Raw genomic sequence first — 22,694 nt, 5'->3', positions numbered from 1 at the left:
TCGAAGCGGGAAAAATTCCGTGTTTAAAAGATGGGTGGGTCAGCACCCCCTCTGTCGCCCTAACTGACAAGGAGATCAGATACCTCGGGCTATCGATGCCACGCTGAATTTCGCATGGCTTTGTCACGGCGTTCTGCGCATGGTTGGTGTGTCAATGCGTGGCTATAAAACTTGCCATGCTTTCTGAAAAGAAAACAAACTGTTGGAAGTAAGCGCTCTGTTTTCTATTCTGCCCCCTCTGCTGTCCTTGCGCTATTTTTTAAACGTTAAAGCAGGTTTTATCAACAAGCCCAGTCCTACACCCTTCTTAATCAGATGAGAAGGTCAGTTCCATCCAAGGCTGGATTAGCAAGCTTCAACGGCCGCAAGTCCAGAGGCGGGGAATCGAGTGCAAGCCAAAACGAGTCGGGTGCTCCGCTGTGCGCAGCACAGGAAAAGTCCGTCAACCAGGAGGCGTTTCCCTTTCGCCGTCAGGAGAAACAATTCACTGCGCGAACATCAGGCTTCAAACACGATGATGTTGGACTGGAACAAGTCACAGGAACCGAAGCAAGGCAGAATGATCCCAGCAGCCTGCAGCACACGGCCCAGGTAACAATGACCTGAAAGAGCAAAGGCCGTAAGCATAGCATCCTTCCCAGGGTGTCGAGCCCCTGTTATGTTATTTGAATATATAATCAGAATCGATGTTACTCTGCAGGTACTTTGCTATCCAGCATTGTTTGGAGCTCCGCAGAACGTTACCAGGTGAACAACAATGCTCATTTGTTCAGTGTTCACGTTGTTTATTCTCGGGTGATTCGTCTCTACTATATTTCAGCGGTGATGACTTCTCACATTCGAGCCCGAACGACTATACCAGCATATGCTCGAGGAACTTTGTCAACGGAGAAAAAAGAACTTACCTGCCGATTCGCCACGACCTTTACAATTGTGGGGTGCAAGGTATGCTTCAAGTAATGAAGCTACAAATCAGTTGAAAAACGTCCACAGCTGTATTTGCTCACTTCAATGGCGTAAAATAATCATTTGTTAACTTAGTTTGAGTGCAACGTCGTAAACATGCTTGCTTCGTTGTGACAAACACTTCGCGACCCGTGCTGGTTGCTTATTGGCTATAGTGTTGGACTGGGTACGAGTTAGAACAAATGATTGAGGACCCTAACAGAGAGAGTGCAAGAGTGGGCTTGAAGGTTATTATGCAGACAACAAAGATAATGATCAATAGGCGGGCAAGGGAACAAGAATTCAGGATCGCCAGTCAGCCTCTAGAGTCCGTGAAGGAGTACATTTACCTAGGTGAAATACTCACAGGGGACAACGACAAGGTGGGGTGATGAAATTAAGAAATTCGCAGGCGCTACCTGGGATCGGTTGGCACAGGACAGGGTATATAGTTGGAGATCACAGGGACAGGCATTCGTCCTGCTGTGGACATAAAATAGGCTGATGATGGTGATAGCGCAACGAATTTCATTAAAATCGGCACAAGGGTTATCGCTGGAAAGAATTTCTGCACTTTAAATGTACTTGAATAGGTGCCATTGGAGTCGGACCCGAGCTGAAGCTTCAACTAAAGACCTCTGATTATCAGTTATTAGCCTTAACTATAGTACTGAGAGGGCGTTGGAATTGTTTGTCAAAATCGTTGCAGCTATTCTATCCGCTCTACGTCACACTTATTATCCGTCTCTGAAGTCTGACTGATGACATTGATAACAAAAGCCCCTTGATAACGCGGCCGAAACTCCACTCTGACCATGCACGAAACGCGAAAAGCAATGTAATAAGCATAAAATGTTTAAAAATTTCGGCTTTGCTCGCACCGCATCGACAGAGTACGCGCAGCTATATTACGCGTTAGAAACTTGCTTCGGACGAAAGCCAAATTAAAGTGACGGTTTTAGTTTTCATGGGAGTGTACACGTGATGCAAAAATAGGTTCATGACAAAAAATAAAAGCGAAATAAGGAGGCCGGGAGGCGACCCACGTGTTGAGAAAAAGTAAGACCATTACGCTCAAGAAACTAAATAACCACTTCTAAATGAGCCGCATTGGCAATCCTTCACAAAAAAAAAAAAACAAACACATCAGGTTTCACTGCGTGCTTATTATTATGTGTGCTTAGCGCCGGTGGGCACCAGCTACTGCCTAGAGGACGTGTTCAAATAGGCCTCCTTCATATACGCAGTACTGAGTCCTCTTTATCACTTCTTTAGTGGCTTTCTTGATGACCGACGCTCGAATTCTACGGCATACATCCGTTATCCTTGTCTCGAGCTAATCTGATGTCGGTCTCGATCATGTAGGCACGATCTTTCACATAACCCCAAAGAAAGAAATCGAGTGGAGGGAGGTCAGGTGACCTAGCCGGCCAATTTACAGGCCCGTGCCTTCCAATCTATTGTGCATGAAAAGTCGCATCCAGCCAGCTCCGTGTTCGGCTGCTGCTGTGTACATGGTGCTCAATCTAATTGCAATTATTTGGATTAGTGCAATAATTGGATTGTTGGATTAGTGCAATAATTGCACTAATCCGACAAACTGCGGGAATCGGTGTCATGTTAGTCCAATATATTATCAGAATCAATGTTATTCTGCCGCTACCCTGCTATCCAGCGTTGCTGGGTGCTCCACAAAGCGTTACCAGATGAAATAACGCGTTTGTGTAGATTGATTAGTTGTTTGTGCGATGCGAGCGTGCCTGTGTGGGAAAAATGGCCGTACGACGACGCCCGCCTTGAAGACGATGGCTTGATTTCTACTGTGGCCCTCTGGACAAATGGCCATTGTTGGGCTCTACAGAGGTACTAAATCGGACTTCACCAAGAAAAACACGGATTGCGACGAGATCTGCGACTAAGTGTTACACAATCGCAATTACCTATATAGGTAATCTCATGTAGTCTATGTGAATATGACGACGACATTGGTACCGCGTCGAAGAAATGTCGAGGCATGATTAACGTGTGCCGTTTATGAACTCCGTACACCGTTGCGCTGTTTTTACGTAGCGTCGCCTCCTGCAGTTAAAGTACTGAGGAACGTAGACCGATGCCGGATATGTGACGTCATACGCAGCGTCCCAAAGCGCGAGCTCTCACGAGGAAAGGAGTCCAGAAAGTGGGACGGGACGCAGCGCCAAGTGCGTCATAAGTGTGTCACAAATTTCCTTAAAATCGGCCCAAGGTTATCACAGGAAAGCATTTCTGTGTTTCACGTGTATTTGAATAGGCGGCATCAGAACTGGGCGCGAGCTAAAGCTTCCTTTTAACATCTATAATTATTAGTCAGTAGCCATAACTATGATACTGAGAGGGCGTTGTAATTGTTTGTCGACACCTGTGGTGTCCTCTGAGAAACGTTTACACCCTTTTAGTCGTATCTTTCAACAAGACGATAAATGTCATCTGTCTTGTCCGCATTTCCTTTCTTTGAAGCTGCGAGCCCGGTACTTCCCTGTAATGAACGGCATGCACGTTTGCACGTTATCAGCATGACATAGCATTGCCGACAGGAAAGTAGCAGACGCAGCGTTTTCAAGAAAGGAAATACAAGCAAGGCAGATGGCGATTATTGTTGTGTGGCAGATACACACAGCAGATACAAACTTTTTTTAGAGTGTGTGTAACCACGCTGCCGTGGCTGGGTCGGGCGGATGTTTCGTGTTCCTGCAAGGAAGCTTTGGCTGCACGTCGTTTGCACTGCGCCCGGTTCGGGCAGGATGAGGTATTTGTCGTAACTTTGTGCTTGGAGTGTTCATCTTAGATGTCTGGCATCCGATTCTGTATAAAAAGAAAAAAAAACATTTGTACTTGTTGAACGAATGAAAGAAACTAAATATGCAGATCCCACGCACTGTGGGAATCGATATAAGCGAAGCTTTCCGTGCTGGATGCTTTCATTGCCGATAATTACCGGTGATGTTGACGGCTAAAGCTTAATTTCTTCAACGTTTAGGCTAACTCATTTGAACAAAAGGTTTTAACAACATAAAGTGCCTTCATCTTTTTGATACGCTTAAGCAGATCCTTTCCTCTTGTGGTACGGTACTGTACAAATACCTCTATAGCACCACAGGTAACACCACGTCACACACATCTCTATGTAACATTTTGCCAATCACATCACTTGCATATAGAAAAACTTGTGAGCTACGCCTGCGCTAGAATGCAGCGAAAAAGTGCCCTACAAACGCATCCACGCGCGTGAGTAGACACGTGATGTGACATGCGCGCTGCCTAGCGTCGATACGGGGTCATTTTGCTTGCATTCCAGTTGCATATTATTACGCCAGGTCGAGCGCCATGTAGCAGTAGTAGTACGAGGCAAGTTACCGATGGCCTGAGGAATAAAGAAAAGTTTAACGAGATCTGTGCAAGAATGCAAGAAAAAAATTATATGTATATATTCTGTGCAGGAATAAATCGTGCTGGCTAGGCGACTATGTCAACTCCGCGTTTCAAAGTGGATGCCAATAAATCATGAATAAAACCGTATCGTGCCAACTGCCTTGCGATGTGAGATGCGCGCCGCGTATAGCGTATATACTTGCGCCCTTTGCATTGCACTTCCATATTATTGCACCAGGTTGCACGCTGTGTTGCATTTGCATAGGTGGAAGTACAAGGCAGACCTATCTCGAGGAAGAAAAAGAACGTTATGGACGTGTATAAATATTGATGTGATGAAAAACATCTATGGCATACCTGATTAATTCCAGCAGGCTATATATTAAATACACTCTAAGAAAAATTCCTCGGAAAACGGGAATAACTGGGCCGCTATAGTCAGGCTCATTTATGTTTACAGTATACCTAGATTTCTGGAGCCATATTCATCTATGTCCACACATGCTATGTTATATTAGTGCGTAATATACCGTCGACTGCAGGCTCCTCACATGTTATGTGCCTTTCACACTTCTCGAGTATACTGTTATATACAACAAGGTCACACCTTTCACACATATCCAGCAGCATGTTGCCTGCTGAGTCTGTGCACCCGTCCACCTCTGTCATATGTGCGCCTTCTTGAATCATAGTAAAATTATCTCGAACCCTCCTCCTAGCTCATTAATGTCACTTCCTATGCATTCTAGCATTTTAACAGCGGAGCTTTTCTAAGTCGATCCTTCGCCACCCGGCGTTTGGTGTCACGCAGAGGGCCACGTTAATGGCGTCAATTAACACACTACGAGGGATATTCCATAGGAGGGGGACGAGAGGGGTATAGGAGCAGGTGCTACGCCGGAGCGCGCCTTTTCGCCCCGTGGATTCCGTTCGGCGCGAGCGGCAGCGGAAGCTCGTACGAGAGCTGCAGCGCAAACGTCGCGCAAATCCCGAGCTTCGAGAGCGAGAAGCGCAAGCAAAGCCTCAGCGAAGGGAAGCCGCTACCGCCGAGGATCGGAAACGGGAAACGCAAGCCAAGCCGGTGGAGGCAAGCCAACTCCAACTTTCATATAAGGCAACCCAAGCCAAGCGCCATTAAGAGGCACGCAACCCCCAACTTTGAGAATAGGAGACCGAGCAGAAACGTTGGCGCAGAGAGTCCTCCCACTGAGGGTGCCGAGGGATGGTTAAAGAAAGAATTCCTCGTCTGTGAGTGCGGCCACAGCTGTAAGGTGTGCGATAGACTGTGCATTGATCACAGCCTCACGCAAATGAATTAAGAGTGTACGGAATCCGGAACCGAAGCTCGAACCTTGCAAAACGACCACAACCAGACGAGACTTTCGTGAAAATTGCGCTGAACACGAGTTGAGACTTGAGAACACGACCACCAGCTTCACTGTTTTGAGATTTCACTACGTGGAACTGGCAGTGTACTTTCTTTTCATCTTTGGCATTTGATCCTGTCCACAGGAATACAAAGCCAAGGAGTGTCTGCTTCCCCGCTGCTTTCCCTTTTAGCCATAACTGTTCCTTGCATTCCTGTTTGACCCTTTACCAATTCATACATTCATGAACGACTGCCTCAATTCTACCCATCTCGGTTCCCCATGCACGAGCACCACCCATATAGGTTGGGGACATTGCGAAGACCTCTTCTGCCAGCATAACAGAATCTACGGATTTATACGGATATTTGAAGCAAAGCTATACCGCGAGCAATCTTTATCGTATCCTCTCGCAACAGTGAATCGAACACGTGTGGGTTTATCAGCAACCGCTATCCTGCAGCGGAGATATCGTGGCTGGGCAAAATGAAAAATCTTTTTCCATATGCGTGTAGCGCAGATTGTGACATAGCGATCCAGAGAGATGCTTTTATAGGAACGCCTTCGTACGCTGAAGCCACTGCTGCCATCGCGAAAGCTCACTGCACATGTGCTTCCGGTTGTGAAACTGGCGATTTCATTTGACACCCCCCCACCCCCGCATTCCTGCTGCAGTTTTTATTAAGAGAGCCACCGCATCTTGTAATCAGTCGGCTTGCTCATAACGCACCCCCCTTCGTTCTTGTCGTTTAACAGCGATGCCTTTCAATGACGTCAGTAAAAGATATGCATTGTTCTCTGTATACCTATGGTTTCCCAGATATCCTGTCGGCACCGGACTTCACTGAGGGCAAAAAATCGGGGCATGTTCCTTCTGCTTTTAAGAGAAAATCCCCCGTAATCTACAACCGGCGAGTCCTCCTTGTCAACCACATGCTGGAAGTGTTTGCTATCAATTAATTTTCAATAGTGAGAAATCTTGCCATTTTTTATCTTTGAGGAAAAGTGAAGCGGCATTCATTTGCGTGACATAATACATATAAGGCTGCTATAAAAAAAGGAGAAAGAAATACCGCCGCGATTGTCTGTACAGAATTGTACTTTTATTTTTCGCTTAGTTTATGCATGCGAGCTTTGTTGTAAAGCCGTGCGCGCTTCGGTGAATTAATCAAGCACAGCGCTATACGTGCATGCAAGGAGATATGTTGGTACGGGCAGCCAGTGGCGTAGTCAAAATTTTCTTGGAGGATTGGGAGCTTGGTGGAGGCTCTATACCAAAACAGATTTCACGGGGGGACGGGCCCGGTAGGCCACTCCCAGTCTTCGACTCCGCATGGGATAACAACGTGCGTTATCTTCAGGTATTGACGTACGTGGAGCCAGCACTCTGCCGGCAAGTCCGAGAGGTGGACTCTGTTGGAGTCGGGGTCGAGCCTCTGCACTTTCTGCTTGACCACGCCGGTCAGCCTCAAGTAGTCGCGAAAGCTGCAGTACCGCACCCGCTCCATGGCTTCGTGGGCCATCGCCTTGGCCTGGGCGTCGGTGACCGATGCTCCTTGCCGCACCAGTTCCAGCAACCGTGGATGCTCGTGCAGGCGTTCGATGAGTCTGGCACCCTTGCGGATGTCGTCGCCCAAGACGAACCTGGCCGCCACACTTATCCGAGCGGCGTTCTTGCGCATGATCTCCTGCAGCTCCTGCGAGTGTTCAAAAATTTGTAGAGAAAGAGCAATGAACGTGTGCGCGAGTAGGTCACGTCGACATTGCACCTCACTGTGAAGGCTCTCTCAAGATTAATGGAGGCCAATCGCAAGGCTACGCAGCTGCCGTGCTGCATGTGCAGTAAAATACCGTTGACGCCTTGGAAGCCATATTCTGCCCAACGTAGGGCCACATTAACAGGAATGTTATAACGCTAGAATTATTGTTAAAAGTATCGGTCAGTTGTCGTGTTGGACAAGTTAAGCGAAACGGTTGGCCCGCGCCAAACAGCACTTATTAATGAAATGCTTTGTGCATTCCGCTCCTAGCTGTTGAAACAAGCCAGTCATGACGTCAATGGGCGCTTTTTTCCAGAGCAGTGCGGCAAAATGGTTTTCGAGATTGAAAAAAAAATATACTCTGGGACGAGTCGGTTTGACATTAGTATCTCCCGGCGCCAACAAAGAAAATGACAGACAAGACAGATAGCTCACTATTTCATCGTTTCCTTGTGCAGAATATATAACGCCTAATCCCAAAGGAAAGGACTTTTCTCCTAAGGAGCAGAGTTGGAATATGCCGTGTGGACATGATCTAAAAATTTTTTAAACTTGAAAAGCAGGTGACTCCCAGAATTGATTAAGCGTGCCTTACACAGGCGCATGAGGAATGTATACATGCTCAGACGCTTCCATACTTACCTTCAATCTGATCCCGCCGAGTCATACATTCCGTAGCAACCAGACTTTTCGTTTTATAGTTATGACCGAGGTAAGATTGCACATTCAAGCTGAGAGATGGACCTTACCTTACACGGATCACGATATATCGCTAACACAGTTACTGACAAGATATTGCTGAACATCTTTTTTATTTTGCTTCAACTGAAGACATGATTATTTCCAAACGCGGAAAAGATGTGGTCAGGCATACTGCACCCCTAATGATTTATCAAAAGAGCTTTTCTACAGTCAGTTCTAGGTTTGCTTCTACGGTGTTGTAACTTGATGATGCAGAAGGCGGCGTTTCGTCATGGCGTTTCGTCATGGCGACGTTTGCGAGTGATATTGCCACCCTTGGACTCTCTGTGCCATTCTCTTGGTCGTCTGTAATTCTGCTACTTACTGTGAGGGCCGACATAGCAGCACAAATTGGCCGTCAAAGCGTCGCAATGTCCTGCCCCCACGTTGAACACATACCGTGTGATGACGTCACAAGGCACTATCCTTCTGTGAAACGAAACCGAAATTGACAGTAGAAAAGCAATTATATTAGATTATTTCGGGCGATCCGAGGCCTGCCACTATTTTTCGATAGTTTATATATATAGTGCTTCAAGACTGCCATTTATTGCAAAAAGAAAAGTGAGTATTCTAAAATATACGGCATATTAGTAGCCCGTTAAGCAGGTAAGTTGTTGGGAAGTAGGTAATCGTTAGACACACTAGTCTTGCCGAGTGGGAATGTTGTGTTTCTGCAATAACACAAACGTCAGCGTTCCAACGAGCGAAGCACTGGTAAGCCAAGAAATAAAGTAAAATAACTAATACAAACTACATAAAAGCGCCTTCCCTAGCTCCACATGACGTAATGCTTTGCACCAGAGTTGCCAAGGAACACGCTAGAGGAAACTTTGTTGTGCAGCTACCACGGAATTAGGGGTACGCATGGATTAGTCTAATCTGTGTGTTCGTGGCTTCAGGCGTTCTTCTGACTTGAATATGGTGCCAAATATTTATACATTTTCAAGCAGTTGTAGCTTGCTAGACGAAACAAAGTAAAGCATATGCACCTATGAATAATGGTTACAAATTGTTGCATTTATCGCGCAATATTTCTCGATAATGATAAAATATATCAAACGGCCGAGTGAAGCGAGATGGACCTACGCATCATTCTGACACCGACCGAACCAACGCGTCTGCAGCTTCCATAGACACTACAGTCGGCGACAAGCGAAGGATTCAGCCCAAGCTGCACCCACGAAAACGCAGAGTACCTGCCCTAGAAAGAGAGCCGAGCTAGCTGGAGTTCATTCACTGCCTAAATTCCTTTGCTTTGCCAATGTGAATGCTTGGCTAACAGGACAGCGAAAGCTCCTTGTTTCAAGCTGCAACATTGCTTTTCTGCGTGTCGATGTCAAGATCAGCCACAAAATTGGCCAACATATTCAGGTTTCATCCTAACATCAGTGATCCTAAGAATTAATCCGTATGGAGAAAATAGCCGTTTTAAACACGAGGAACTGCCGGATGTCACCAATGTTAGCGAATATTGCTGGCTATCATTGCAAATTGAGCATGAGTTGGACAGCGGACATTTTTCGGGTGCAGAATTTCCACGAGCAATTTTTGCAGGAAAGTGCGCTTTGCGAGGTCTCCGAGAACGGCGACACTCGTATACCGTAACTGCGGTTTCTACTGGCAATTCCATCACGGAAACATTCATTTGCATTGCTTAATTTATTTCCCCGCGAAATAGATGGCGCCACACTGGTTGCTCCTTCCATGCCTGAGCCCTTGCACTCGGGACTGTTGCTGTGGCGCAGGCGTGTGAGGAGGCTTCGAACATTTGTTGTCGCAATAGATAACATCAAAGAACGCGGTGGATCTTACCCTCATGGCGACCACGTAGGACTCCACGTCGCTCGTACTGCTGCCCGGGTCGATGCCCCTGCAAGTTGGAGCCAGGCTGATTCCGACGAGGTTCCGATGAGTGCAGGCGCAGTCAACGAGCATGTAGAGGTGCTTCGAGTTTACCTTGATACCAGCCAAGCTTACTCTAGCAATGTTGGCGTTACACGACAGCGCCCAGACCACCCAGTCGTACATGCGGACGCACTCACCACAATAACTCGCTGTCCCTGCGTCATCACAGGCGACAACTTCCACGTGCGTCAGTGTGGACTCCTTGGCTATCCAATTCAACAAGATGTCGAACGCGGGCTGATAAATCAACTTGCAAGAGACCTCGATTGACGTAAAGGTGCCGCGGCGAGAGAGTGCCGCGCAGCATGCGTTTAAAAGATCCGGGTCGCGTTGGGCGCTCAACTCGAAGCGGAGGTTCTTGAAGTTCAAGGTGGAAAGCCCCGCGGATGCCAGTATCTTGGGCGCGTTCTCAAATGTCACGAAAAGGTTAGCGAAGCAAACGCGGTCGCCGAGCTTTAACTCCTGGATAATTTGGGAGAGGGCCATCAGATCGGTGCTGCCTCTGCTGTTCACTATCAGCGGCACTTCCTGGAGTGCCAACTGCTTCAGTGTCTCGTTTTTAGCGACAGCTTGTAATAGAGTGCGACACTGCGGTTCTTCCATGCCCGGCAAATAGATGCCCAGCCCGTGCAATGTGGAGGTCGTCCGCAGTACCGTGATCCAGGGCTCCAGCCACTGCGCCACGTTATATCCTGGCACTTGGAAGCCATTCAGGAACTGGGAGCGGTAAGGTTGTGCTGGCCAAGGTAGCAGGAGCTGTCGTAGGGTAGGGCAGCGAAGAACGACTTCGGCGAAGAGAGCGGTCACTTCAGTGCTGAAAAAACACGCATCAAAAGAAAGGCTTTAGAAGTTTGTGCGAAGGCAAGTCAAGCCTACTGTTCGCATATGAGGAACAGAACATGAATTATACAGTTTAATTATTACCAGAGATTTAAACGTGGGCAGGATAGAGTAGCTAGAAAAGCAAGCTCAAGAGGACTAAAAACTATTGCAGATGACGCTTCCACGGCGCGGTCGTATTGGGTAGTGGGCAAAATGGCCATGATGTGCGCGGGAGGCTAAGGCATGCTTAATTACATAACCACTTGGTGATGGAGGGCGCATGCACTTGCATGTCATTTTGATGTGTGCCGCACTTTAGAATCGCACGTAAAGGGCTCCGCTTCATGTGATTGATGCTTCGACATAGGAGAAATCGAAGTTGCAGCAGAATATCATAACTGCAAAAGCTGAATCGCTGAACACACTAACTCGGGAAAGAGAGTTACGATGAGGGTCGCGAGGGGGGGAAGAGGGGGGGGGGCGAGGCTGTAGGCGCCTGTGCTCAGCGCAACTTTATATATTTGCGGGGATGGACGAGCACGAGGTGGGGGCTATCGCTCGCTCGCTCTTTCGTTCGAGTTATTTGCTTACATGCACAATCGTCGTCGAATATTATTCATTCCTAACGTGTAGTGCCCAGCACGTGACCTCCGAATCTCGGCTGCACTTTGGGCCCGCTGCGTTAACTGTTGACCTTCCCCTAATGGTATGATGAGTGTTAAAGTCCACTGTGATAATAAAGGTCCCGTATATGCTTTTATTATGTCTCGTAGTCTTTTGATGTAAACGGACGCGATGGAGATAGGTAAGCCCCTGCGAGTATAAAGGTGAGCTTTCTATTTTTGACTCTTACACAGACATACTGATTGCCGTCATTAGTTATCACAGGATGGACGACGCGAGTAAGCTCACGGTGGATGACGACCTTGCTACTTTCTTTGTTGCTTGCGGATGTAACTGACTCGTAGCCGGATAATAGTATCGGATGGGATAACTTTGGTTCGCAGATAACGATGATTGGAAATCGGTTATCATGCACAAATTGGCGAAAATCAGCAATGCGTGATCTTAGACCTCTGGCGATTGACTGAGTAATCGATGTATCTGTGACCTCCTTACGATATCACTGGTGACTGTTGGCCATGGTTCTTCGAGGGTTGCCAGAGGACTGGGTTCAGCGAGCTCTGCACTTGTAGTCCCCTTCGAGCGGATGGAGTTTAGATGCTGGCCAGGATCACTCTGTTAGCATTGATAAGGGTCTCCTGCATCGGACTGATTTGGCGGTCTACCGTTGGCAAGTCACCAATTGAAGTATGCTTCGGAGGAAGCATCAAGCGTGCAGGCTACTTGGAAGGTGGGGTGTCGGGAGCGCCGGCCAGTCTCCTACAGAGGAAGACGTTTCCATTTGAGGCCTCTTTGGTATCTCGGGTCTACTTACACTACATAGGTGCTGATGTCGTTGGCACAATCTGTGCATGACGTGAACTTTGCGTTGTACGGTTGCGTCGATGACCATGTCGACGCCGGATCTTTTCAGAAGCTTCACTATGAGATTGGCTGTCTCTAACCATTTGTTTCAGGCTAGCAACTTCTTTTTCGATACGTGGGCAATATTTAGATGCTGCTTCATGAGACCGATAACAGTTACCACATCTAACATTTGTTGCGCGGCCGGTATCGGCAGTGTGCGACTCCGTGCATCGGGGACATCGATTTCGCACAGGCGCCCTTAACATGTACGATCCCGAAACACTTGTGACATTGAAGCGGCTTGGGAACAAACGGTCGAACAACGTGTCGGATATGACCGACTTTGACATGCGAAGGGATGGTGTCGCCCTTGAACATATTCACGCAGCGGCTGTGAATTATGACCACTCCTTCATACGCCCGTCTGATATGAATAGGCAGGTCTGAGAGAGAGAGAGAGAGAGAGAGAGAGAGAGAGAAGGAAAGGCAGGGAGGTTAACTAGACTGAATCTAGTTGGCTACCCTACGCGTGGGGAGGGGAATGGGGAGTGAAAGAGAGAGAGAACTTAGGTGTAGGATGTCTATGGTCGGGCACTCAAGTCTGAGTTCATAATTGTCACGTCAATGTCATAGGTGACGTCGGCAGTACAGGTGCCTTCCATTGGCATAACTTTCCGCGCATTATGTTCCCCAATTCTGTAATCTGTCGGAGCTTGTCTGCAGCATTTGCACGGGTCGTGTCAAAAGACAAGACATTCTTCCGCGTGTTTAGTCGGGCCTCCTTAATTGCATTTGGTGCTATTCATTTAAGCAAAACGGGAAGAGCTTGCCTGTTTATACCTCGAAGGCTGATAGAAGAGTCCGCAAGTATGAAGAGGATGTTGTGCGGCCAGCGCTAATGATTTGCCTGCCGGGTTGATGTACTCCTATGGGATGACGTCTTGATGAGCCTCATTTTGGCCTTTCGCGTCATCACCGACACAAAGCTGTCGTCCGACGAGTCATAGCCCAAGACTGAGTAAATCTCAGTGTCTTCGCTGCTGCTGAGCCAAGTGCCTCGCTTCCTGGGAGAGCTTATCAAAGTAGACCTCTCGTCTGCCGAGTTGGCAAGCTCTGCGTTCATGGCCACGAGAGCAGCAGCTTCATTTGACTATTCGCTGCTGGTGAACCAGGCTGGATATGAAGGGTTCACTGTAGATATGTAGATATGAAGAGCCCACTGGTCATTCGGGCCTATAGGGGGCTCTGCGTCCACAGCCGCAAGGTAGGACGCATAAAAAGAGCCGCGAAAACGCTGTGAAGTATATAGGATGAAATATAGGCAGTCCAGAGAGATGGGTTCTATGAAAGAGCAGGTATTCAGTAAATGTTAATAAACGTATTCAACTAGTTTTGCGCTATGACCACACACGCAAGAAAGGAGACAACACGGGCGCTACTGTTGTCAACAACAAAGCGCCGGTGCTGCCTCCCTTCTTGTGCGTGTGGTGTTGCTGCAAAGCTCGTTGATTATGTCAGATTACCAACTAGCCCACCAGTTGACTCTTCTAAAGTAAATGTCAAGCGTAATAAAGCGGAATGGAACGTTACTTACAAGATGTTGAATCCGATGCACACATCCAAAGTCAGTTCTTCCAATGCCGTCATTTGACAGAACGCTGAGATCAGCCTCTTCCAGAGAACTTGGTTATGGCAAACGTAGTGGTCGCTCAGCGTTAGCTTCTTCAGGGTGGCGGCACGCTTCATCAGGTAATAGGCAAATAATTGTCCATGTAGGCCGTGGAGATCAGCACTGTACACGCAGCCTCCTACAGCTAGGTTGGCTATGGTGCGGTTTGCTGTGAGCGCCCAGACAAACTGTTGCACATATTGTGGATTCAGTTTCAGATTTCTCACATCAAGCGTCGTGAGATTTCTGAGAGTTCGCGCTAGAAACCAACAATCGACAAGTTCAACCGCCGGGTAGGGCGGACCGCTCTCTGTTTTGAAGACGAGCTCTTCTAAAGATGTTAGGGAGTTGATGAGTCTGCCGATGTCAGCGTGATTGTTATCTTGGCGAGAGGTGTGATTTAGGAAGTAGATAGTCAAGCTCTTCAAGTCGGGACAATTACTGAGTGCCTCTCGCACGTGGCGGGTGCAGAAAGCGGCAGAGTATATTTCCAAAGAAGTAAAACAATGATGACAGGTGAGGAGATCAGTGGTGAGCTTGAACGCCGCACTCTTGACCGGGTCGTCTGGTTGAGCACAGTGTTGGTAGTTGCAGGCGGAAACCTGAACCAGTGCGAGGCGGGCGCCACCGGCCTGTCGCGTGTCCTCGCAGAGTTCTAAACCGGCACCAAGGAGCACTTTGTTGATGGCTTCTCGGTGCTCGAGCAAGTGGCATGTGACGTCGCCGTTCTTGGTGCAGGGGACACACTGGCTGCTGCGCGCCATTTTCGTTTCGTGGTAGTGCTTGCGGATTTTCGTTCACGTAGAGCTTGTAGGTGGAAGCTAAACACGCAGGCCGTGATGGCCGCGCTTCCCGCCCGAGGACGTGGTTGAAATCTTGAATCGATGTCTTCTGCGCCGGAGAGAGAAGAAAAGATTAATGAATAAATTAAGAGAGGGCACTAAAAGGGTGTATTGTTTCACTTACGTTAGGCCTAACTTACGTTAGGCTTAACCGCGCGCTCACCCGAGTCGCTATGCCTTGAAAGCCATCTGCGACGAGGACAGAGTCCGCCGTGCGCTGTGGTTTCATGACTTAGTTCGCGTTGATGCGAGACGCAGCAGGAAGGTAAATTAGCTCGCCGTGGCCGCGCTTACTCACACCAGCGTTTTGAACAAAGGGAGATGTTTTCATGTTTACATCTCAGCGCGTGGCAGCATGCTTGTTAACTTAGACAGTGTTCCAGTGCTTACAAGCTCGTAGGGCTAATAAAGCTACTATGCTTACTTCATATGGCTGCCCACGAATTTGCTATTACAATCGATGCTTCGCGTTTCGGGCGATACTGCGACTTCATTTATAGAAACGAATTAACCAACATTCCAACTATTACGAACAACATTTGTTCACCATGCAATTGGAAACATTATCGATGACGTGTTGCTACCCGGGTAGCCAATCAAAAAGCTCGCCTCGCTGACTTCAGATGGTCAGCAAGCATCAGTTAATTGATGTGGGGCTGCTGAAGACTTAAGGGATGTAACGCCGCTGCGAATGGCAAAATTACACGCTTTACTCTGAAGGCTTAAACGCGTCACTTAATAATCACAAGTACCTACCAAAACTACCTGGTACATTCGTACAAAATCGTTTCGGGGTTATTCACAATGCGCACAGACGGTCGCGCCGCGGCGCAGGGTTGCCACTGGTGGCTACTTTTCGCCAAATTGGCGAATTTCAGAGGCCCGTAGCGACCTGAAATATGAATGGCGACATGTGGAATTTCGGCTAACATCTCAATCGAATTATGGGTTCCAAGCTCTGTGTCTTACCAACAAACGGGCGGCCACATTCTCTCTACTTTTCGTGCTTTTAGATCCACCAGTAGGTCACGCTGGACGCGGTCGTAATGGACGCGCCGATCCACCGTTCGGCGCGTCCAGTCATCATCATCAGCCTGGTTACGCCCACTGCAGGGCAAAGGCCTCTCCCACACTTCTCCAACTACCCCGGTCATGTACTAATTGTGGCCATGTCGTGCCTGCAAACTTCTTAATCTCATCCGCCCACCTAACTTTCTGCCGCCCTCTGCTACTCTTTCCTTCCCTTGGAATCCATTCAGTAACTCTTAATGACCATCGGTTATCTTCCCTCCTCATTACGTGTCCTGCCCAAGCCCATTTCTTTTTCTTGATTTCAACTAAGATATCATTAACTCGCGTTTGTTCGCTCACCCATTCTGCTCTTTTCTTATCCCTTAGCGTTACACCTATCATTCTTCTTTCCATAGCTCGCTGCGTCGTCCTCAATTTAAGTAGAACCCTTTTCGTAAGCCTCCAGGTTTCTGCCCCGTACGTGAGTACGGATAAGACACAGCTGGTATAAGCTTTTCTCTTGAGGGATAATGGCAACCTGCTGTTCGTGATCTTAAATTTATCTAGGAGGTGAACTGCTCCGCGTGCCGCGAGTCGGCAGTGTTAGGCGATGGGTTGTAGCATAAAACAGGAAACAGAAAAAGGAGGAAAAGCAAGGAAGAGAGCTCGCCATGCAATAATCAGCATGAACATGGAGGGTGGCTGAAGAAAGGAAAAGTGGGTAGAGATAGAGGAGCAGTTAAATAGAGAACAAATAGGGGCAAATGCGGCTACAGAAACGCGCCTTGGAGACTCGGAAGTGCCTCCGGTGATTGAGAATTACGTTTGGGAAGGGTGCAACAGAACTAAATCGGAAAGAAAGGAAGGGGGAGTCGGAGTGCCCGTCAATCAGGAAGCCAAATGGAAAAGAGTGAATTCAAAATGTCAAGATCATCTTTGGTTATTCTTTCCATTGAGTGGAAAGACAACTGGGCTGGGCGTAACGTATTTGTGGACCAGGAATAATAGCAAAGAGAAGAATCACGATTTAGTGGAATGCCTAAGTGCTGATATTAAGGGTTTCGGGAATGAGGCCGAAACTATCCTGTCAGGTGGCATGAATGCCCACATACAGGATATAGATGGTTATACCGACAACAACGGGAAGTCAATGCTAGATCTTTGTGATCAACATAACCTCGTTATCCTGAATACATGGCTTAAGTGTTAACTGCAGATCACATGGGAAGTGGGAAACCGGCAATCGACCATTGATTACTGTTTGATGACAGAGGGAATTCATGATAAGTTGAGAGAAATGGTCATTGACGAGGAAGTGTATAGCAGCATAGGGAGTGACTATAACCGTATCAGGCGAAAAAAAGAAAAAGCGCTGTTGCCGCAGGATGAAGTAGCCAGAAAAGTGGAGATACAGCGGGAGAAAACATCTATCGTTCAAATACTTGTGAAAGCAAAGATAAAAGGTGAAAGTGAACGTTGGTTGTCCGAAATACGTGAGAAAAAGAAGGCCGCACCTAGAATATTTTGGAACCACATGAAATTATTAGGCAGGAAGTCTGGAACAACACAACATATCCTAGACAAAGATGTAAAAAAAAAACTTGAAGGGAACGTGGCATTAAATTACATCAAAAAAATAACAGCCGAATCTTTTTAAGGCAATGACGAGATTGTAGTTCAGAATAAAAAAAGATCATGAAAGAGAACCAGTTGGAAAAGGAGCCGGTGCTGAGAAATTTCAACTGGAAGAAAGCCGAACAGAAAATTCCGAAGCCCACAGCCATAGGACTAGACGAGGTTCCCGTTAGGCTGATTAATAAACCCCCGAAAGACCCCCCCCTCCCCCCCCCCCCCGCACGAATTTTTTTCGTACTGTCTATGCACTACCGACCAAAACAACACCCGGCGCCGGAAATCATTCTGGATTTTGTTTAAAATGTCTTTTTCATGCTCGAAAAGACATCTCAGCGCGTACATTGCGAACTCAGGCTGAATTTTGCGGCAACGCCCATGCACCGGGAGTCGCATAACGCAAAGAGCCCCATCCAAGCACAAAGTTTCAAGGGCGCATCGATGGCGAGCGGGCTCGTCGCTGCATCTCGCGGAGGCCGCGGAATCTACGGAGCGCATGGATTTCAATTCCGAAACTTCATGGGTATAAAGTTCTCAAACTTTTGATGCGAAAGGTACATTGACAGTTCTAAAGTCGTGCTATAGATTTTAAATTTCGGAAATTTGTGGCCTTAATGTTGTTATAAACATTCGACGCCAAAGGTGCAGTCACTTTCCGAAAGTCGTACATGGGAACATACAACGAGACAAGCGAAATCAACACACTATCAGAGAAGTTGACAAAGTACGCAGCGAGGTCCGATGAGAGGAAGCGTTGTGGTGGTACATCTGTGTGGTCATATCACGAAAAAAACCATCAAAATTTTTTCACCTGCACCAAAGCATTCATGCTAAGACACTGAAGCCAGCAAAGGTAACTACGTTGTTATTTATTCTTGTGCAATGACTTTTATTAGCGAGAACACATTGAGCTTCTTCAATTTTCTTGTCGCTACCCGCGGACTGCCAGAGTCAGCCACAGCGCGTGTTTTTCTCGTGTTGCCCCGACCCCCGCGCGGCGCACTTCGGTGAGCGTTCCTTTTTCTCTGGGCGAGTGGATTTTCCCCTATAGGAGAGTTTTGAACGCCTTCTGGCTTCTGTGATCTGTGAATCTGCGATTACGCAACATGCTTATTTGCCTTGTTTGACGCATTATATGCCGTGACTTTTCCTTAGATACGTACATTTATTGCAGACTTATACGTATATTTCAATATCTTATAGCGAGTGTTTATGTATATGTGCAGTGAATTTTGTTGACAGTGACACTTTTCTGCCCTTTATCAAGCTGTTTGTTTGCATTTGTATGTTCCATTGTAGCTTCGCATTTCTAATGTACGAGGACGAGTCAAGTGAAAGCGAGCCAACCAACCCCGCGCAATGATGGTTTTGTTCACGTTGCTGCGAAGCATGCGTGTAGCAGACAGACATCTTGCATTTACAAAAGTGACACCCAGGTGTGAGGATGAAGGTCTTTAATGCTCTAATACGCTGGGTTGAGCATGGTTGCGTGACCATGCTCAAATGTGACCAAAAGTTTAACAGCCTGGTGTCGTGAGGTTTTTGACAGCTGAAGGTCCTTCCGATAAAGAATTTAGTCGCCGTATGGCTGCCGTGTACGTTGAACATTGCATTTCATTGGCCACTGTGAAGCGTTGGAGCAAGCGCTTCAAACAAGGGCGTGAAATTGCAAAAATGACTCAAGGCCGGGTGAAAGCCACCGTACAATCACCACCAACACAATTGCAAATATTGATGCGATGATTAGACAATAACGGAGAATAAGCATCGATGAACTGGCAGAGCGTGTGAACATGAGTCATGGTTCGGTTCACACCATAATTCCTTAACATCTCGGCTATCGGCTCTTGTGTGCGCAGTGGATGCCCAAACTTTTGAATCGCCACCAGAACACGGAGAGGTTCGGTGCTGCCTTGACACATCTGATCCGGTACCACAACGAGGGTGAAGGACGGGTGACGACTTTTTGTCTGCAATTGTGACCGGGAACGAACCATGGCGCCACTACTAGGAGCCTGAAGCACGACGGCAAAGCTTACAGTGGAAACATTCGAATTCACCACCCCCAAAGAAAGCAAAGGCCGTCATTTCCACCGGAATGGTGTTGTTGACTTTTTTTTTTTTCGATTGTCAGGGTCCTATAGTGATAAAATTTGCTAAACCTAGAGCGACTATCATTCTTTTCCGATATTTTGAAAAGCCAGATCGGCTGCGTGTCTCAGTCAAGATCGAACAACGTGGAAAATTGACGAATGGGCTCATCTTGCCCCACGACACTGCCCGTGCCCACGTCGGTGATGTGGTTAAAGCAAAACTGACAAAATTCGAGCGGGAGTACGCTGCAACATTCGCCATACAGCCCAGACCTGTCGCTTGGCGACTTCCTCATTTTGGTGCAAATGAAAATACAGCTCAAGGGAACCAGATTCGTGTCGGACGATGACGTGAAAGAGTCAGTTACGGACTTTTTGAAGCAGCAGCCCAAGAAGTTTTATGAGACGGGAATCACGCGACTCGTTAGTCAGTGTGACAAATGTCTAAATGCTCACGGAGACTACTTCTACATAAAGTACCCCGTTTGTCATATATTCGCATTGCCTCATTTTTATTTGACTCGCACCCTCGTATATTTTGCAGAACTCCTGCTTTTTATATGTGCTTTCTGTTGTGACTATAATTTCGGTGCAATTACTCAAAATACGCGACCGCTTACAGCTTCTCCTGAGCGATACATTGGAACAAATCACAGCATCATTGAAATTTTCCCCTGGACGTTGTATATGTACAAGAATGTAGACCAGGTTCTTGACTGACGAACGTTCATTAAAACGTATGTCCTCAACTTGTTCATGTCACGGCCTTTACATTTTTCTTATCAGCGGCATACACTGCTTTGCTGATTTCGAACTGATATAGTTCCAAAGTACGTGTGATATTCTCTTGACTTACTAAATATACAAAAAATATGCAAGCACTGATGTCAGTTATTTCGGACACAATTTTTGGAACATATGAGTGTATTCTTTTATGAAAAAATACGTATTTTACCTGTCTTGACAGTGCGTAGCGTTCAAGAATTCGTTTGCAGCATCTTTCGGAAGGGCAATGCAGTTATTATTCCTGTATTTGACTCTTGGACAAATTCTATCAGGAGGAGGCCGAGATGCAGCGTGCGCCCCCCCCCCCCCCCAATATGGAAATTTCTGGCTACGCCACTGGTAAGACGCGATTGGAAGATTGATGAAAGAAAAGCAAGGAAAGGACAAACAACGGCGCCGTACAAAAACAAAGTTCACGTTAGTCTTCCGATCCCGGCCAGCCCTCTGTTCTGCATCGCGGTCACGCGCGTGAGCGAATGGTCACGTTCAGAGAAATTCTCCTGCACTATCGCAGAGAGCGGTTACGCTACCCCCCATCACACAAAACACTGAATAAATCCCAATCCACCACTTGGCGACTCCTTCAGACACGAACTTTTCCGAACCCCGTGCTTTACAACCGCATTTACCCCGATGCATACTCCCCACTCTGCAAAGCGTGCGAGGCCCGCGCTGACCTCGATCATATTATCTGGCAATGCCCCAAAGCCTCACCCACCAACACCTCCCACACTAACACTTCTACAGCCTCTAACAGTCAGCCTCTACAGTCTGTGAAGGAGTACGTTTACCTAGGTCGATTACTCACAGGGGACCCTGATCATAACAAGGAAACTTACAGAAAAATAAAAATGGGTTGGAGCGCATTCGGCAGACATTTTCAGATCGTGACTGGAAGCTTACCACTGTAATTAAAAAGAAAGGTGTACAGTCAATGCATTCTGCCAGTGCTGACATAGTGGGCAGAAACCTGGAAAGCGACTAAGACGCTCGAGAACAAGTTAAGGACTGTGCGAAGAACGATGAAACGAACAATGTTAAGCAGAACGTTGAGAGACAGGAAGAGAGCGGTATGGATCAGGGAGCAAACAGGGATAGCGGATATTCTAATTGACATTAAGAGCACGAAATGGAGCTTGGCAGGTGATGTAATTCGTAGGTTAGATAACCAGTGGACCATTAGGGCTACAAAATGGGTGCCAAGAGAAGGGAAACGCAACCGAGAATGGCAGAAGGCTCGGTGGGGTGATGAAATTAGGAAACTTGCAGGCGCTAGTTGGAATCGGTAGGCGCCGGACAGGGGTAATTGGTGATCGCAGGTAGAGACCTTCGTTCTGCAGTAGACATAAAATAAGCTGATGATAAAGATGATGGAAGGACACCGTGGTGTCAAAATTAATCCGGAGATCGCCACTATGGCGTGCCTCATAATCCGATTGGGGGTTTGACACGTACAGTCCCATGATCGAAGTCAAGTTTAATACTGCTACCACAATGCGATGTCAAATGTGAGGCAATGATGACGCTCAACCCTCTCGGGGCTTATGAACTATGGCGCACAAGAACACCCCAGGCAAACACTTCTCCCTCTGTGTTCTGTGCACTACGCAGACAAACAGCAGCGGTGCACGCAAGGTGACGTTTAAAATCAACTCACCACTTTCGTGTTTGACAAAACGTTGAAGAAACTAAGCTTTTGTCGCCAACGCAACAGCTAGTTATCGTCAATCAAAGCATCCAGTACGGAAATCATCGTTCACACCAATTCCCACAGTTCGTGGGATCTGCATAATCTTATTATTTGTCTTGAAAATATATATACACTAGACAGGAAAAAGTAAGCGAGGAGCAGTTTGGCAACCGCCACCTGAAGGGGCACGGCGCCTGCTTGTTCTTCAGGAAGTAGGAGACAGAAACATGCAAATGGAAGGTTGAAAGGAGGGGAAGAACTAAGAAAGGAAAAGGTGACAAATCTCAAAGAATGTTTTACCGCTGAGGTACAAACATTCGTCGACTGTCGTACGCCGCAGACCAAGGAGATCATAGTCCATCATTTCATTTTCACAACAAGAAGTGTCGCAGGTAAAATGCAGCCCTGCGGTATGGCATTCTCCTGAACAATCGTTCGCAACATCACGGTAACATGTCGCACTTGAAACTCCTTGTTCAACATAATATATACGCTGATGCGGCAAAGGAGATAAGGGTTGTATCGCACGACAGTCCAAACCACGCCCCAT

The 22,694-nt window shown here is 47.3% G+C and overlaps 1 protein-coding gene across 1 annotated transcript; it reads right to left on the bottom strand.

Annotated features, from left to right (window-relative positions):
- Positions 1–6,858: 6,858 nt before the first annotated feature.
- LOC126525679 (uncharacterized) lies at positions 6,859–14,854 on the bottom strand. The gene is made up of 3 exons (XM_050173591.3): positions 14,016–14,854; positions 10,037–10,943; positions 6,859–7,417 (listed from the first exon to the last, which is right to left on the bottom strand). Exons 1-3 carry the CDS (start codon positions 14,852–14,854, stop codon positions 7,007–7,009), a joined length of 2,157 nt encoding a protein of 718 aa, XP_050029548.2. The 3' UTR covers positions 6,859–7,006.
- Positions 14,855–22,694: the final 7,840 nt, after the last annotated feature.

The sequence above is a fragment of the Dermacentor andersoni genome, chromosome 8 (genome assembly GCF_023375885.2).
Source record: "Dermacentor andersoni chromosome 8, qqDerAnde1_hic_scaffold, whole genome shotgun sequence".
NCBI lineage: Eukaryota > Metazoa > Arthropoda > Arachnida > Ixodida > Ixodidae > Dermacentor > Dermacentor andersoni.
This window is presented reverse-complemented; position numbering and strand designations above follow the sequence as displayed.